Raw genomic sequence first — 17,374 nt, 5'->3', positions numbered from 1 at the left:
TGACTTAATCGTCTTGTTTAATCTAGAATGCCCAGGATGGGTGGACCCCCAGAGGTTTTTTTTTTTCCTCCCTTCACTTCAGATGGGAGTTTTATTCCTTTCCTGCATGGCCAGCAGGCACACTTGTAGCTTAGTAACTGCATATTACTCCAGTTATATATAGTCAACTATCTTATTTGTCTTATCCCTTTGTTCAGCGCTCCGTGCCGCTGTGTGAGAAGAGCACTCTACAAAAATAAATTAAAATTGAATTGAAATTTACAACATCATGACATGGAGGCAATTTGTAGTAAGTAAAATTGCACCACTGGATTATGACAAAAAATACTGACATTCCATTTTTTACTAAACAAACAAAAATGTCATATTTCACAGCAAATGAGGAGTTTGGGTACAGACTGGCGAAGCGCAGAATTTTCTTGAATGCCAGAAATGTCTTTCCTCCGTCGAGGGTGAGATGTGACCTAGGCGCTGACCCCCCGCGCCGTGGCCGCGGGTTTGAAGTGGCGGTGACGTCACCCCGTCGAGCCGGCGAACAATCGCAGCAGCGGGGCTCGAGACGCCGCTGGCCGCAGCCCTGCGGGACGGGGAGGGAGGAGCCGCGCGGGCCACTCCAGCGCTCCCGGAGCCTTCACGCGCTCGGCGCAGCCTGCCCACTCGAACCTGCCGTCGCCGCGCTCTTTCTTACTTCACTGCTCCATTTACCGCGCTCAGCTCCAGTTCCGGATCCGCTCAACAGGTCTGACGGAACCGAACCCCCCTTTTCCTTCAACTTTGGCGAAGTGGGTGAGTTGCGCGAGCGCCGTGTGAACTTCACAATGAGATGCGCGCCGTTAGCCTGTTAGCTCCGCGCTCCAATGAGAGGAGCTCCGCGCCGGCGATGATTTCTGAATAGGGCGCTTGTTCGCGCGCCGCCTACAGCTCCATTATTAAACAGACAATGTCCACTCGACTAATTCTACTCCTCGTTTATGGCTCAGGTGTGCTGTTTCAGCACAAGTCGCTGGTTAGCTGTCCGGCTAGCAGCGCGTGAACTTGTGAAGTGCTCACAAAGCAGCGCAGGGTTACATTGGCGCCCAGCGAATGAAGAGGACGCTCGTTCCCGGCGCCCGCGCGAGCTCTCAGGCTCGTGCGGCCAGACGGCTGAGTGAGCTCGCGGGCACCTCCTCGGTGGCGCTTACACATTCCGACTGTGTGTCCTGCTCAGGGGTTTATTTCAGCTCGGTGTTCACGTTTATAAGCGCAGCTCTCCCGCCGTGTGTCCTGCAAAAAGTTAAGGAGAACAGCCAGGCGAGAGAGTAAGGCTCGGAAATGGTGGTGGAGTAGTAGGTGTGAAGTGCCCTGAGTCTCTCTGTTCGCCTTCGTGTCTCTCCGCCCTCCCGTCTCAACGGTTTATCTGTTAATTCCCTCCAAAAAGCACCCGCTACACGATTATACTCGTCAAGGTACTTTATTTGGGCGATTTGGGTAACTTTTTTTTTTTTTTTTTTAAAACTATATTTGCCTCGGTGCCTGTATGCTTCTTTTGTTCAGTCGTATAAGTGACAGCAGTGGGAGTATGAATGACACACACATAATATATTTTTTCTTTCTTTCTCGACAAATCTACACAGATTTTCCTGGACTCTGTTGAAACTGTATGGACTAACATGAAGAGTCTTAAGGCGAAGTTCAGGAAAAGTGATGTAAGTAAACTTGATTTGGAGTTGATGTGGGGGAATTAAAACACCTCTGGTACAGAGTACAGGTACAGCCTGGGGTGGGTATAGTACTGTAGGGTATAGGACAGGGTAGGTAAAGTACTCTAGGCTATAGATCATGTTGGGTACTGTAGAGTATGGGATGTAGTAAGTACAGTACTGTAGGACAGGGTGTGTATAATACTGTATGGTATACTACTCTAGGGTATTGATCATGTTGGGTATAGTACTGTAGAGTATAGGACATAGGTACAGTACTGTAGGCTATAGGACAAGGTGGAAATAATACTGCAGAGTATAAAGTTTTTGTTTTCGTTGTGTTCCCCCCCCCCCCCCCCCCCCAAGTCAAACATTTAAAACTCCTCAAATCAGCTGTTGTGACAAAGTTGACAGGACCACTTTTGCTTTTAGTGAACGGGTGGGCAATTTGGTTTGCAGATACCGTACCCAGTATGGGGTGGGGGGTCAGTGCAGGCTGTGTGAACATACTGTAACTTCTGGGACCTGTACTTCAGCTGCTGGGACATCTGGGAAAACGGCAAAGCCACAGGGTCAGTAATGCGCTCCCTTGACCGCAGCCCCATTTAGGGACCCGTGAATACACAGTTTGCCTTTATCGCCTACGATGAAAACATACTGCCATGTGGAGTTTGCTTATTTAATTTGTCTTACATTTATTTGAAGAGCTAAAGTGACAAACTCTGACCTCATCAGAGCTCATACCCCCATGACAGCCGTTTGTGTCATGCATCTAAGGCAGCACTTCGACCCGGGGGCAGTTCAGCCCTTTGATTTACGGCATGTCTGATGAAACGTAAGTCAGCCTGTGGCTTCTGACAAGTTGAAGGAACCATGAATGAGCTCCGTGAACGGGGTGGAATCAAAGTGCTCAGACTGCTTTTAGTAACTGTCTGAAATTAGTCCTGTTGCAAAAACAGAAGAATGAAGTTCCCAGATTCTCCTCCCCCATCATCATGTTCCTTAATCAGAAGCCCACCCCTGACAGAGAGGGCACTCGAGGTCAACGTGCCTGTGATTCCAAGAACACATGGCCTTCTTTTAAGTACGACAGACCCGGCGATGCCGTGCAACATCTGATTGCTCATTTTACAGAGGAATATATGAAAAGGAAGGGCTTTAAATACAATCTCCTCTAAAGCTCCTGATAACATTGATAAGCATCTTAAGAATAACATTTTAATTTTGTCTAACATCCATTTGGCACGGGAGTGAAGGTTGGGGTTTCTTTAATTGCATTTGGGTTGGGGATCATCTGAACTAATAAGACAGGAAATCTGCTGTGGCTGCTGCACTATGAGTAACAGGAACATGGTGAAGATGCCTTTGGCATTTTTGGTTTTTGAAACACTGCCTGGCTTCTTGGTCACTGTAACCCACGTTATACACCCTTGTGCCTGCAAGAACAGCCTGTTTCTCTTGTGGCTGGATAAGCTGTCAGAGCAGGGATCCTGATTCAGTCGGTGCTCCAAGCGCTTCTATACCACACTGGGAGTTGCCGTGAAAACTCCAGAGGAAGTGACTGGCTCCTGACTGTGGTGACTCACTCGTCCTCCCCGACAGTGACCAGAGGGGAAGTGCTGAGGCCTGGCTGAACCGTGCTTCTGTGACTGGAGCATTAAGCCAACTTGAGGTACTTGGTGGTGCTCTGGATCAAGTGTCCAGATCATTTTGAGAAAGTGTGTGGGGGTTGGGAGAGTGAATTAGCTGCCTGGACAGCTAGCTGTGAAGGACATGTTATCTCAGACCAGAGAATGTTTTGGACTGTGGTTTTTAAAAAAAAAAAAAAAAAAGAAAAATAAAAAATAAAAATTGATCAGTAGTAAAGCTGCTTTATCAAAATGGACTAAGGGAATATGGAAATATGATGTTGGAAGGTGATATGGAAAGTGGGCCAACTTGCCTACTCTTAAGTTAATGCCATTCAGTGTGATGGTACTACTCAAAAAATTGCTACTGTAACATGTTTGGACAGAGTACAGAGGTCATTTAAAGAACTGTGACTAAGTCAGAAGGAATTGTCTGACTGAAGAGGGTGTTCTGTGGATTTCCTCAAATCTCCTTTTCCTGAATTGGTTTAAAAAGCTTTTGCAGTTGAAAAAAGTTTTGAACTTATTTACCTGATCTCGAGTGCAGTCCACCACATGTTGCTCATTTGTCGATTGTTTGAACCAACGTCTGCACGAATTCCACCGGTGGCCTAAAAGCAGTGCTACTTATATCCTGCGGTCCATTCTTTCCAGCATCGCTCACTAACCACAGCTCTTCACGGGTGCCTTGGGCCTCTTCTGTGTTGAGTTCATTGTGGGGAACATGCCCTCTCTCATGCCGTTCCATAGATAATTTGGTTAGTCTGGCCATGCAGATGAATTATGTTAATCTATTATATTTCAAGTCACCTTTGCAAACAAAACCTCTGGAATGAATCAGGCTTAAGCTGTAGGGGATGTGGGAAAAAAAGGGAACGTGGGGGTTTGCAGTTTCTGGGAGGTCTCAAACCAGAAAGTCATTCCAATTCATCACTCAAAATATTTACAGCAACATTTATCATTTCCTGGCTAGGAAGGAACGCTTTCCTGCTGCAGTGAGGACCATCTTAGGAATGGATTATTTTTCTGATCTTTCCGAATCACCCTTTTCTTTGAATGCTGAAAACAGAAATAATGGGCTGAAATCACACTGTTGCTTCAAACAGGACAAGACTGCATGGACCAGCACATGGCTCTGCTGCACACCCTGGCAGCTGTCTCGGTTCATGTGGAATGATGGTTGGGTTCATAGGCTGGTAACTAAGGAGCACCCTTAATCCTGTCTGCTTACCCATGATTCCACCCATGTACCTACTACTTAACTCCTGGCAGCAGTAAATTTTTTTTTTTTTTTTTTTTTCTTTTTCTTTTTAAATTTTTGCAATTTTGAAATGAGTCTGACGCCAGTTACTCAAAGCACTGTGCTTCTATAACTAACTCTGAAGTCTCCTGGGGTCTTGCAGCCTGCAGTGCTTATGTCCTCCTCCGTTTTTTTTTTTATAAATCCTTGTTCAATGTTGGTCTGCGTTTATCTTGTGATACACTGGGGTTTGTGTTTCTATGTGCTTGAATGTGGTGACGAGTGTAAATTCTGCCCCAGAGTCTCCCGGTAGGGGGTCAAACACCTGTGAATATGTTCCTCGGGATTGCGTAAGGTTTGTGGCTATCTTCCCCAGTGCTGCTTGTTCTCACTGCTCAGGAACTCGCAACTTGTCGCAGCAAAGGTCTCCACAGCTCCATAAACTGCTGAGATCCTCATGCTTGTCCTAAGTACCCTTTAGGTTCATGTGTACTTGCAGGTGAGGCCAGCGGCCTGCATGCTTTTGATCACTGGACCCTCACAGGTATGACTTTAAACATGTTGGAACCTCACTGATGCAATGGGGTGAATGAGAGATGCTGAGATTTTCCATGGTGGCTGTGAACTGTGCCACTGAAGGGTAAGGTCCAAAATTCCAGTGTGGAGAACCACTGAGGCTTCAGTTCACTGAGGGCTGGCGCTCATCTATCTCATGGAGAGCACACAGTACAGTGGGGGAAGGGGGGTGGCAGAGTTTCCAGACACCAGCAGTAGCCTGACACAGACAGGAAGTGACCTGCTGTGTGACCCCTCAACACCATCCTCCTCCCAAAAGGGAAACCGATATCTCCAAGGAGTCCTATAAATTGTGATTATGAAATAGTGCACCACTGAGACAGTGGTATTTTCCAGGTGGGTGTGACTTTGTGTGTTACGTGATTTTTGTGGGGTTGTTCTCCTTCCCCATTTCTGCACCAGGCTGCAATGTCATAAAGCTGTATATAACCAGACACATCAGCTCTTAGGAAATTTTACAGATAAGATTTTCCAAGTTCCTGCATACCTAGTTCGATTGATTGATGTTTGCATTTTTGCATGAGATCTTAGTGCTGCTCATGGTAGATCCATGCACAGAGGAGAGTCTTACGCCCTTTAAGGAGAGGCGTTCAGGAGCAAAGTGAGAGAAAATAACATCTTGTTTCTATTTTAGGGTGGTAGTGTGCAGCAGAGCTGTCAGCCCAAATTTTGCTGGATTTTGTAGGAAAGCCAGATTCATGTGGTTGAGCCAAAAGTCCAGAAATGCCAGAGATCTTTTTTTTATAGTTATTACAAATTTATAAACCTGGCATGTGTGTAATGATTCCTGCGGTATTCTGTGAATGTTACTAAGATTGGTGTTGCGTGATCGCCTTGTTTCCGGTCCACCAGGTTGAATCATGTAGAAGTTGTCAGTGTATAAACTCCTACACTGAAATCCACATTAAACAAAAGGGTGCATCTGCATTTCACTCTGTTTATGGCATCTGTGGTTTTTTTTCACGGGTTGTGACAAGCAAAGTTAAACTTGGTACCAGATGTTCCATATCCATTGTAATTATGCAAACATAGAAAATATATATTAATGTCAAATGGTTATAATTACTCAGACTGTTGTCTTGCACAACCATCTGCACATAATCAAGGGGAGAAATTAATTGTGCTACTTAAATGTGAATTAGTAACTGCCAGAAGAGTTGTACTTTTGCGCACAGCGGCAGATGGATCTGTGTGTAGTAGTGTGTTCCTCAACTTTGCGGGGGGGGGGGAATTTAAAAAAAAAAAAAAAAAAAAAAAGGGTTTTCCTGATAATGTGTTTGTGTCTGGTGTTCACCCAGACATAGGCACACACCCTGTCATGTGCCCTGTCTGGTCTGTGTGTTGCCGGTTCCTCCTTTGTGGGGATTATTACTGCATCTTGCTCCAGCTGTCTTTGAGCTCTGCTGGATATGTTGTCAAAGTATGTTTTATGGTCTTCTTCCACTTAGGGTTTAAAGGTCTGGGTGGTAATGTTGTTCTCTTTTATTTCCCACTTCATTTCTGTTTATGCATCTCAGTGTTTGCTGGGAGTTCAGGGCCTTTCACCGTTCAGTTAAACTCCTCTTTACATCTCCTGAGCAGGAACCTTGACCCGAGAGCTCCTTTTTTTGGCTGTGTTCTTACCCTGTGCGTGAATGTTCAAAATATCAGTAAATAAAATGTTTTGTGCCTGTGTATTTGTTAAGGTGGTGCAGTTTCCTGTAATGATTCCCCTGTGAATAGTACTGATAATAGTGGGTGTCGCCGAAACGTGCTGCTGATCCTTCAAGTCGTTACAAAGGCTGAGACCAACACTAGGAGCTGCCAGGGTGAGTCTCCGCAGCACCGGTCTTCAGCACGGAGAACTAGCAGTTATCCAGTAGTTTGTTGACAGCACTTGTTGTGAAATGGGTTTCAAGTATCTGGCAATGCTGTGAAGGAATTTGATTCTCAGATGTTTGCCACTGTATTGTCAGTAATTACCCCTTCTGGCAAAGAGCGAGTAGGCTGGTGTTTTTGTCCTGAGCGGAGCTGTGAGCGTGCTGGTATCGACATACACGTCTGTGTGGGCTTAATTTCCATGTTCCTCTGCGCTTGAACAATCAGTCTCAGTTAACAGAGGCTCGGAAGCTCATTTTGTCCCCTGTGACGTCCGCATTGCTGTGTGAATAAAAGCTACGCCAAGGACTGCCCATCCCCCACTGCTGCTCTTGTGTTCCTAAATCCACATGGGACCAGCAAGTGCACATCAACTTGGCTGTATCTGTGGATCCTTGATGCTTTGTGACTCCTGTCCTGTTCAAACATGTCCTTTTTTTCAGGTTGGGCCCAGTTAGACATGCATGCCACACTGAATCATCAGCCCTGTAGGTCATGTGATTCCGCTGCCTCCTCGTGGCTGTGACACGATTTACTGTATAGTCGGCGTGCTTCAAGGAGTGTGTTTAATCTCAGCAAATGGACAGATTTTGCATTTTGTTGCTACAGTGTTTTGGCTCCTTAAGTTGGCAATATTTTGAGTGGTGTAGCACTTGTGTGGGTGAAGTTGGATGCATGAAAAATCTCATGCTTGAAGCTGCCTTTCAGCTCGTGCCTTTTTTTTCCCCCACATGGCACACCTTGCAAGGTGACCTTAATTAAACAGTTGGCATTAAATTTAGAGTGCAGTCCAACACACCTGGCTGCCCATCGTTCTGCTGTAGGTGAAAACCTTCTCGCATGATAACAAGCAGCAATTTCACTGGGCTAGGAAGAGCCTGCTATGCTCTGTCCTTGAGGTGGGGGTCTTGGATTGAACCTGGAATGCGGTCACGTCCACACCAATTATTACTAAGTGGCGTGCTGTCCCGCTGGAGTGCTGCCGCAGCACCAATTAACAGGGCTTTTGTAACGCTGTTTCAGGCGGGGGTGGTGAGGAGGGTTTTCAGACCCGTTACCATAATCTTTGTGCTCCAGCCCTTGGCTTTGTTTTTTGTCCCGTGCCTTGGCTGTGTCATCTCATTTGTGTATCTTATATTTAATAAAAAAAAATTTAAAAATTGCTGTGGACATCGGGATTTGTCTGTGTCTTGTGCACCTACTTGAATGATGAACCTCGGTGTAGCAAGTGGTAGGGAACAAACTAGGTTTGCTTGACTTTCATGTCTGCAGCTATGTCTCCTTCTCTCAATGTAATGCATAAATTGTACTTTTGCTGAGATGTTTGTCACTTTGGACAAAGGCGTCTGCTAAATGAGTAAATGTAAATCTGCTTGTGGGTGTGGTGTTCTCTTGTCCCAAACACTAACTGCTGTATTGAATGGGATCCAATGGTAAGATAGCTGCATAGCTCCGGAGTAGCGAAAGGTCTGCTTAGGCCATGAGAATATATACAATTAAAATAATTTTATGCAAAAATATGATAGTTGTTACAAACTGTATTAATATATGCACATATTCTTCCACCGCTGCCAGACGTGATGGAAATATGTTTGCAGGGTTGGTTTTTGGCTTGTACAGGAATTGCTGTCTGTCATTAGCAGTGCACCATTTAGAGTCCAGTTTCAGGAGCAGGCCTGTATTTGTTCCCTGGAGAACATATAGCTGGGCAAATAAGTTGTAAAGCCGTGTAACGCAGCCGCTTACAGGTGAGCGTTTGCCAAGCAATTAGTGAAACTGAAAGCTCACGTTACTTGTGCAGCAGAATCCACTGCTACGTGGGGCCGGCAGTCGTTGCTTGGGAGCCTGGATAAAGCAGAACATTGAGGTTCAGCAGGAACCGGTGCCTTGTCACAGGGGTACGCAGATCCCTCAAGGTCTTTGTGCAAGGATGGTTTCCATGGGTGGGGGAGGTGAGTAGCTGGGTGCATGCTAAAAGCAGGGGGAGGGGTGCTTTCTAGGTCACAATAAGCAAATGTGACCATGCCTGTTTGTATGGAAGAGGCTGTGGTATTATATTGCCAGTCAGCAATGGGAATGGAGGGGGGTTTAATTGGTGATGCATAGCACTATATGTCAAAACGACAGGCAATAACCATGCTGTTTGAACGTGGCAGATGAAGTATAGACTGGTTGTGTTTTGAGTGAGCTAGTTCAGACAATTTTACACTCTTGGAAAATTGTATGATGGTTGGCCCTTCCTCCTGCTCCCCTGTGTATTTTCTTCTCCTGAGTCATCTTAGCTGACCTGGCAATAATTCATCTCCACCCCTTTGTCTTGGCTGCCTACCTCACGGTGAGGGGTCTGTTCAGGATGGACACTTATGGATTACAATCGGTGATGGGAGGAGGGCTTTGCATCCCTGGTTTGGTCTGTACTCTTATAGGGCAGATGGCTGTAATGTAGTTGTGCAAGATTGGGATACCAAGCCCAATTTACCTGATTTTTATCGTTTGATTGTGAATTCATTAACAAGAACTCTTTTCTGTTTAGCTGTGCTGCAAATATTCTGTTGCATGTAAATGTCAGCGTCGTTCGCTAAATGTTAACACAGATGCTGTGATACATGTTCTGTAACCGTCTCATCTTTCCATCTGCTATGTTCATTTGCTTTCGGCAAGAGCTGGGAGTTCAGCAGGCTGCGTTGGAGGTGATGTGTGGGTGTGTTCACTTACAGAAGTCCTTCAAAAACATGGGGGGGGGTCTTGTGTATCCGTGGAAACGCATCAGCGAACATAACCCGTTCTCACAGGACAAAGCTGTGCTTCACATTCCTGAGATCTGTGGAGAAGTTCAGGGGAAAAGTATGCCTGAAATTGGGATATTTCCCCTGCTGTTTCACGTAGTAACAGTAGGCCATTGATACTGGGCTTCCCTTCATAGCTACTTAACTTTTCAGCAGAGATTTAGCACAATGGCCAAGAAGTCCGTCTATCAATCCAGTGACGGTCCCACTTCAGCTCAATAACGTGAACTGTCAGGGAAAACAAAGAGCTATTATCACAGCAGTTAACGGACTATGCTTCCTGGCATTAGCATCTGTCAGACTTTGTTGTGCTTTAGTTTTTTGTCTATTTAAAAAAATATATATTTTTTTCTTTTAAAAGAAAAGTTGGTGCCTAGTGATGTCGAAAAATTGGCCAAACCTATCCACATTAATTACAATGATGTCCCGGGTGAGAAGTTTGCTTAGCTTTTGCCTGGCCTGGCCTGCTCAGGAAGCTTTCCAGGTCCGTCTCTAGGGATCAGGACAGTCCTGTCTGCCTCCAGCAACCAATGAGAGGCTGGCAGAAAAGCGAGCTTGATGTGAGTGGCCAATCACAGATCGGCTGACCTCCATGGAGCTCGAAAGGGACGGACCTGGCTTTTGGGGCCACAAAGCGGATGAGTCGCAACACAGCGGGTGTTAGGGTAGAAGCCAAGCCGGCTGCATCCCACTATCCCAGATGACCAGCCTGGAGAGATTATCTGAGGGCTGCCCCAAAAATCCGGGAGCATGTTGGATTACACGTGTCGCAGATGTGCTGATGTTGCAGCATTTACTTAACCAGTGTTGTGCGTTGGAATTTTCTTTTAATACGATTACCCGTTATTTTTTTTAACAGCCAAATATTTTACAGAAGGAATCCTTGTTCAGTCACTGTACTGCAGCATAGAGTTTCTAATATTTTTTTGGGGGATTAGAGCATTATATTTGTTGTTTCTTAGCTGCTGTGCCTCCTGCTGCCAGTTACATTGCTAGTTCCTTTTATATCATGATGCTTTTTCTGACATAGTCTCCATGACTAGTGCACTGAGGAGGGAAGATCAGCTGTTTGTAGGTTGAGACTGCTTTCCCTCTGGGTTACTGGATCAAAATGCACACTTTTCTTATATGGCCTTGACCTTCTCAAGCATCTGCGCTGTGAAACCCCAACCCCTGTGATGGGTTTGTCTTGGAGTTTTTGAGCTCATGAGGGAAAACTCTTCAAGGAAAGCCTTTGCCTGCACAGAAAGATAAATGCAATGACTTCTTGAAACCCATTGGGTTGCTGGAAGACCGGGTGCAGGAAACGCCTGCAGGAAACGCTTACAGGAAACACTTGCTGAAATGGAGGTCTTACTTGACATTGACTATATGTTGAGAGTGTGTGACGTCATGGCTGATGTTTGGTCCGTAGCCGTGGTGGGAGGGTCGGAACACGCTACAGCATGAAGAGTGCAAATAAATCAAGTCTGGCTTCATTGGTGTGGCTGAGGTAAGCCAGGCAGATCGTGGGTTTAAGATAAGCAGTGATGGAGTCCAAGAAGTCAAAGGAAGGCAGAAGTGTGCGGGTGAAGGAAGAATGACCACAGAATGCATATTTTAATGGTTAGTCTATGATTCAGAGCCCTGGTACTTAAAGGAATTTTATTTGTCCAGACATTTTTCGATAACTTACCCCCCCACCCCCTTTTCTGGACAGGCTCATTGCGAGGAGTGAGAAGTGGTCTGGCTGTGGGTTTTTTGGACTAGTCCAGCTTGCCTGTGAAGCAGAGCCAGTCCAACTCAGGATTGCCATGTGGCACTCGTTTGTTTGCCCTCATTTGCTTGTGGTTTTGGGTTTCGTCTTCTGCTCTGTGTTTTGGGAAAAATGTAAATGTTGAGATTCTTTGTGTGCTTGGGGATGCCGACCAAGCTACAGTTTAACAGCAAGGCTGTTTCCTTACATGGTACAGAGGCATCATGCTGTGGGCCTTCAGGCTCCAGTGAACGTTTCAGAGAGTGGTTCTGAGTCGAGTGGTAATCACTCAGGGATACAAGAATGTCTTCTTGATGCCTTGTCATTGGGTTGTGTTGTTTGATAAACTGTAGTGCCTTATTTCATTATCTCATGATGTAAAACAGACACAAGTCTAAAGCATGACATATTTCCCAGCATACAATAGCCCATCTCATGAGGGTTTTTGACTATTGAAGGTTTCATTAGATCAGTGGTACAATTGAGAGGTATTAAGTGCTTTTTTTTTTTTTTTTAATTAAAAAAAAAAAAAAAACACATTGTTGCTTTGTTTGCGTTGTTGCAGACTGGATAACTAGGTACAGATGCTTCATTTTAAAACCCATGTGGAGTTTCATTATTGTTAAGGGTTGGTTAATGGTCAAGCTGCATTCTGTAAACCTTGAATCAATTCATAGTTCAGCAACCTGTATTTATAGACAGGGAAGGGCTATTCCTGTATCAGGAAATGCACTGAGGTGCTATTCTTACCCACTGCTGTAAAAGCCAGAGTTGGACACGGTGCAGGGCTAGAAGTAGTTTTGAGGCTGCATGGTTGCATTCCAGGGACAAGAAAAGCATCCGTTTTCTGTCCTCTCGGTCTGCTGCCATACTGCTAAGGCGACAGTGGAGACACTTGCATTCCTTAAACCTTGCAGTGATATACTGAATAGGTGCAACAGCTGAAGGAACAATGGAACCCTTTCATTTTGTATTAACCTAAAGCTGCATAAGCTCTCTTCTGCTCGACAATACAGTGGATCTGCTAATGATGTGTATGGTGTGCTGTAAACATTGCTTTGCATGTTTGTACAGCCCTGTATAGTAAACTTTAGGAGTATGCGGTTGTGTTATGTTTATTTTTGGCTGCATATGTTTCAATAAAACCCAAGGTGGATGAACTTCTCCCTCCAAAGGCTATATGGTACAGCTATAAAGTGGAGCATGCCTCCTGGAATGCAATTGCTCTTGGGTTTTTTTTTTTTTGGTTAAATTCAGTCACAAAAGTGATTGGCTGAACTGTGGGCATAGTGATATTAGATTGTTTGTTTGTCTCCTGAAGTTGTTTTTTTCTTTTATGTTTTCGTAATATCTCAGAAGTGATATGACCAGTATGTTTGATGGTTTGCCCTCATCTGCAGTCTTTTGGCCAAGGCCTTATTGTGGGCCTGTGTCCCTGATGGGTCCATGTGGCTTTGTTCTTTGCAGTTTGAGCCCACCTACTTGCCATGATGATTCTTCATTGTGGTTTACAATGTCAGGTTTTTGTCGAGTGACCAACTTCAAATGATTTATCTAGCTATACATCAGGGTAAGTAGGTCAAGTGTTTTACAGTAGAAGTCAGATTTGAACCAGGGATATTCTGATTAAATGATAATGACTGTAACCACTGCAGTACCTCTACTGCAGCAGACAGTCTCCAGCCAGTAAATGATGATCAGCAAATCCTGTCCTTTAATCAATAGGTGGCAGCTAACAATGCCTGCTTATATGTGGCAGAAGTTTTTTCCATGTTTTTGAGATTTTTATGCTTATTACTGAGATTTAATAATGGCAAGTAACTACTTAACTAAGGGGGGAAAAAAACAACAAAAAAAAGAGGGATCTATTGGGATGAGTGTTTCCCTTCCATTTTTCATTTACTATTCAAAGAGAAACATTCTGGAGTCTTCTGTACGCTGTTTGTAGGAGGCAAGGGGCAGATGGAAGGGAGACAGCATTAGAGAGGTGCATCGCAACCCTCATCGAGCGTGAGCCAAGGAGTGGGCCTTCCACAGCTGCTGTTCTTCACAGGAACAGGGCCATCAACCGCCTACCCAGCCCGGCTCTGGTGAGAATCTGTTAATGGGATTAGATGGGAAGAGGCTCTCTGCGAACCTTCGCTCTTACGGCCTATCCATGCTAAGCCGGCTTGGCTCGGTCCCAGGCCTGAGAGGGGTGAGGCCTTTACAATACAGATAGTCAAAATGACACTGTTAATGGGCACCATTTTCATAGCAAGTTGACAGATTTCAAATCGGAGAGTTGAGGTTGGTACAAGTTTTTAGAGCTCTATATCTGATGGCATTAATCTCAATGCAGCATGGCCTGTGTGCATCTGTGCTATGCACTTTGCTTCTGTTGGATGCTCTCTGGCGTATCGTGTGTAGGAGGAAAAACTGGACCCGTTCTGGACTCTGCTTGGCTGTAATGGCGCAATATGCCACGTTGCTTTTGTGTAGGTGCTTTTAACACCATCTGATTGTGTGTGCTGTGCCTTGTTTTTCCTCTATAGCTTTTCTCAACTCCACCTTAAACTCCTTCTGGAATATTAAATAGCAATGGTAGTCAGGCAATTTCCAGGACTAACAGCTGATATGAGATTAGGTATCTGTCGTGGGACTTGGAGCAGCTCCTTACCCTCATACCTATGGCTGCATATCTGATCTGTAGCTTCATGCAGGAGTTAAACAAACAGGGAGTTCAGTAGTGAGTGTAGCACCACTCTTAGTGCTACAGATAACATTATGTTTCTTAGACTGCCATGTGGGGAAGCAGCTTGGGGTCTAGTGACTTGAGCTTTACCCATGCCAGGCCTTGAGCTTTTTGAGTGGCCCATTTTGTAGCAGAAATGCTTGGAAGTTTCATCAGTTGAAACGCTGGAAGTAAATGCTGGCGACTCATGATTCCCCCAGCTTGGATGTCAGGCACCACGTGAAATCGAAGTGGAACGCTTAGATTTGCAAGCAGCTACGGTAAATGGAGCAACAGCTAATGCGTGGATTAAAAGATGAATTCCTAGTGGAGCATATAAGAGGACGTGGCATGGCTCGACACTGACTCTTCTCGGAGGTTGTTGCTAGGGTCAGCCTGGCTGATCAGGCAGTGTCAGACGTGCTGTGGCTTTGAGGGGCTGGCATCAGGTGCTGATTTGGAAACAGTTGTGATAGTCCTCATTCTGCCAAGGAGCTAATTTAATTGTGGCTGAAATAATTAAAAGGTAAAAAAAAAAAAAGCTATTCAAAGTTAACCATGTTTTATAGTAGATTCAACACTTCCTCTGTGAGTGTGGGATGCACTCATCAATCATACATGTCCTGCTTTGCATAGGCATGCAAATGAGGTAAACACATTCAGCAGGACAGAGCAAGTCCAACATGTTTAAAAGCACTCCACAAACTGTTCTTCCCACACTGCAGCATGTTTGTGGTGGTGTGTTTGCAGCAGAGAATTGTGGGGGTGAAGTACATGCTCCTCACAGATTCACCTACGTGGTGGCTGTTCTAGATTTGCTTGAAAACCAGATCAGTAACTCCTTTCTGTCCCTTCCCCCATTACAGTGAAACATTAGGAGTGTGGAGACCTGTTGTTTTCCTGTTCGTTCAGTCCTCAATCTCAGGAAGTCCAGCTCTCAGGACAAGGATAGGCTACTCAGAGCCTGTGTGTGTAAGCATACGTTTGCAAGCAAGATAAGCTGAAGGTCATCGGGTGGAGAAGCAGCCATCAGGTTGTCCTTGTGATGGTTTACAAAAACTAACAGGATGCATGAGTGACTGCCTGGTGTACCCAGGCCCAATCCTCTGTCTGAGCAGGCACACTTTGACTGGACCTTGGCAGAACCACTGGCATGGAGCATCCTGCAAAAACAGGAAACATTTAGTGTTATCTGGGGTGAGGGCCTGGAGGCATCATAGAACCCCCCTCTGCAGATGCACCCACACCCTCTGAGTAAACACTCCAGTTTAATCTGATCATGACTGACCCACTACAGAACCTGGCACAAAGAGAGTTCAAAAGGGAATGCAGAGAACATAACTAGGCCAGTTTCTTTAGTAGTACCTGTTGCTGATGGTAAATTAGATCCTTTGGCAGGAAGCACCCCAGCACCGTCCCACTTGGTCCTGTGCCCATGACCATCCATCCATCCATCCATCCATCCATCCTCCCTCCCTCCCTCAAAACCAGTAACGCTGGTGTTTAGTTTTGGCATGACGATCTTATTTTACATGAATCTGAATAACTGGTATGTGTTGTATGGGTGTAAATTCCTGCTTTACAACTTCATCAGGGGGAAATAAAGTTTTCATTGCTGAGGTTTTGGGGAGGGTGCCAGAAACGCATTCTGTAACGACATGCTTTGTGTAGCCTTGAGGTACTTTTGATCTCCACATTCCCCAAATGGAGTTGCCATGCTGTATTCAGAATGTGAGAAGACAGGTTGAGGCTGAAATACAGAGATGAAAAAGCCCACAACTGCAGCTGTGCAACCAGGAGAATGGGCAGTGTGGATATGGGCACTAGCATAAGGTGAGGTTGCAGGCCGTGTTAAGGCAGTGGGGATGGGATTTATCGCAGCTTCTGAAGACATTGTTATATTCCGTCATTCTAGGAGCAGTGGAGACCATTCATTTCCATTATTTAACCCAAATATAACCTTGGAATTTATTTGTGTTTCTGTCTTAGACAGTCATTAGCCTAGAAGAATGTGGCAGCGGCTGGGAGGTTCTGAGCAAGAGGCTAAGCTATTTTAAGTATGCGTCTCTGTCTCTGAGCGGTGTAGCTTTCAACCATTTGTCATGGTGTTTGAAATATGGATGTCTGCAAAGCTATGCATGTTGTAAAAATAGGTGGTTAACCTTTTACCCACCCTAGCTGGTTGCTTACCTTGCTCAGTGAAAGGTAAACACTGGCCTGGGATCAATAAATAGGCTGCAACAGAATGGGCAGCATGTGATGTAGTGCTTAAGGAGCTGGACTTTAGATTGAAAAGGTGGAGAGTCCAGAATGCCGACGTGCATGTGTGGCCTCTTCACACAGGCCTCCCTTGAATCAGTGATCCTCCCCATTTTCCATTCAGCGCATGGACCATTGGATGTTGCATTGTTCTGCTGATCTCGCAGTTTCTGATGTTTCATGGAGTTTTGTAATGTTTTCAAAGTGAGAGACTTACCAAGAGCTGCACTCTTTCTGCTTCAGAGATTGGACGAATTCCACTGCTATTTTCTGTGCTGTATTAATCAGTTCTGCTCATAGTCTGGTGTAATCTTACAGATTACTACTTTGTTGCTGGTCAGACAAACTGTTTGCTGATTTGTATCCTACAGTAATAGAGTTCAGAGTAAGGAACATTTCATAAATGAACACTTGGTGTTTTGAATTGGATTCTGGGGGGGTTTGATAGAGTACTTCCTCCCAAGAATTCATATGATGCAGAGTTTAACAAAACAGTCAAGGTTAAGCTGGTTAAACATATTGTGAGTCTATTTATTCACGATTCTTTATTGAAGAGCTATGTTCCCATGTCATTCTGTCCTGAAAAATGACAGAATGGTAACCGCTCTGGGTTTGACCTAACTGTAACTAGTGACGGGTACAGATTACTGCTGCTCCACTTTTCAGTTTCTGCATTGTTTCATGAAGAGGGACTATTCTGAAAATAAATTTATATTTTCATTCCTGTCAAAATGAACTTTGTCATGCGAGAAATGTGATAAGTTTTGTGTTGCCACGTTTTGCATGCAGTGCATTGAGAGTAGTGGTTGGGTCCCACAGTGAATTGACGAGAGCCTACGTTATCTCTCTCTCTCTCTGTGTGTGTGTGTGTGTGTGTGTGTGTGTGTGTGTGTGTGTGTGT

At 45.0% G+C, this 17,374-nt stretch overlaps 1 protein-coding gene across 3 annotated transcripts in view; it reads left to right on the top strand.

The window, feature by feature from the left end:
- Positions 1 to 498: 498 nt before the first annotated feature.
- rai14 (retinoic acid induced 14) overlaps positions 499 to 17,374 on the top strand; it is a 30,816-nt gene continuing 13,940 nt past the window's right edge. For 2 of the 3 annotated variants that reach the window (XM_018748673.2, XM_018748663.2), the window contains exons 1-2: positions 1,671 to 1,685; positions 13,450 to 13,591. In XM_018748673.2, the coding sequence (XP_018604189.2) occupies positions 1,684 to 1,685; positions 13,450 to 13,591 (144 nt within the window). In that variant the 5' untranslated portion in view covers positions 1,671 to 1,683. Of the gene's footprint in view, positions 787 to 1,613; positions 1,686 to 13,449; positions 13,592 to 17,374 lie in introns of those variants that run through there. The other variant, XM_018748683.2, reaches the window with a different exon arrangement.

The sequence above is a fragment of the Scleropages formosus genome, chromosome 6 (genome assembly GCF_900964775.1).
Source record: "Scleropages formosus chromosome 6, fSclFor1.1, whole genome shotgun sequence".
In the NCBI taxonomy this organism is placed as follows: Eukaryota; Metazoa; Chordata; class Actinopteri; order Osteoglossiformes; family Osteoglossidae; genus Scleropages; species Scleropages formosus.
The sequence above is the reverse complement of the archived record's forward strand: the minus strand, read 5'-3'. Positions and strand labels throughout refer to the sequence as shown.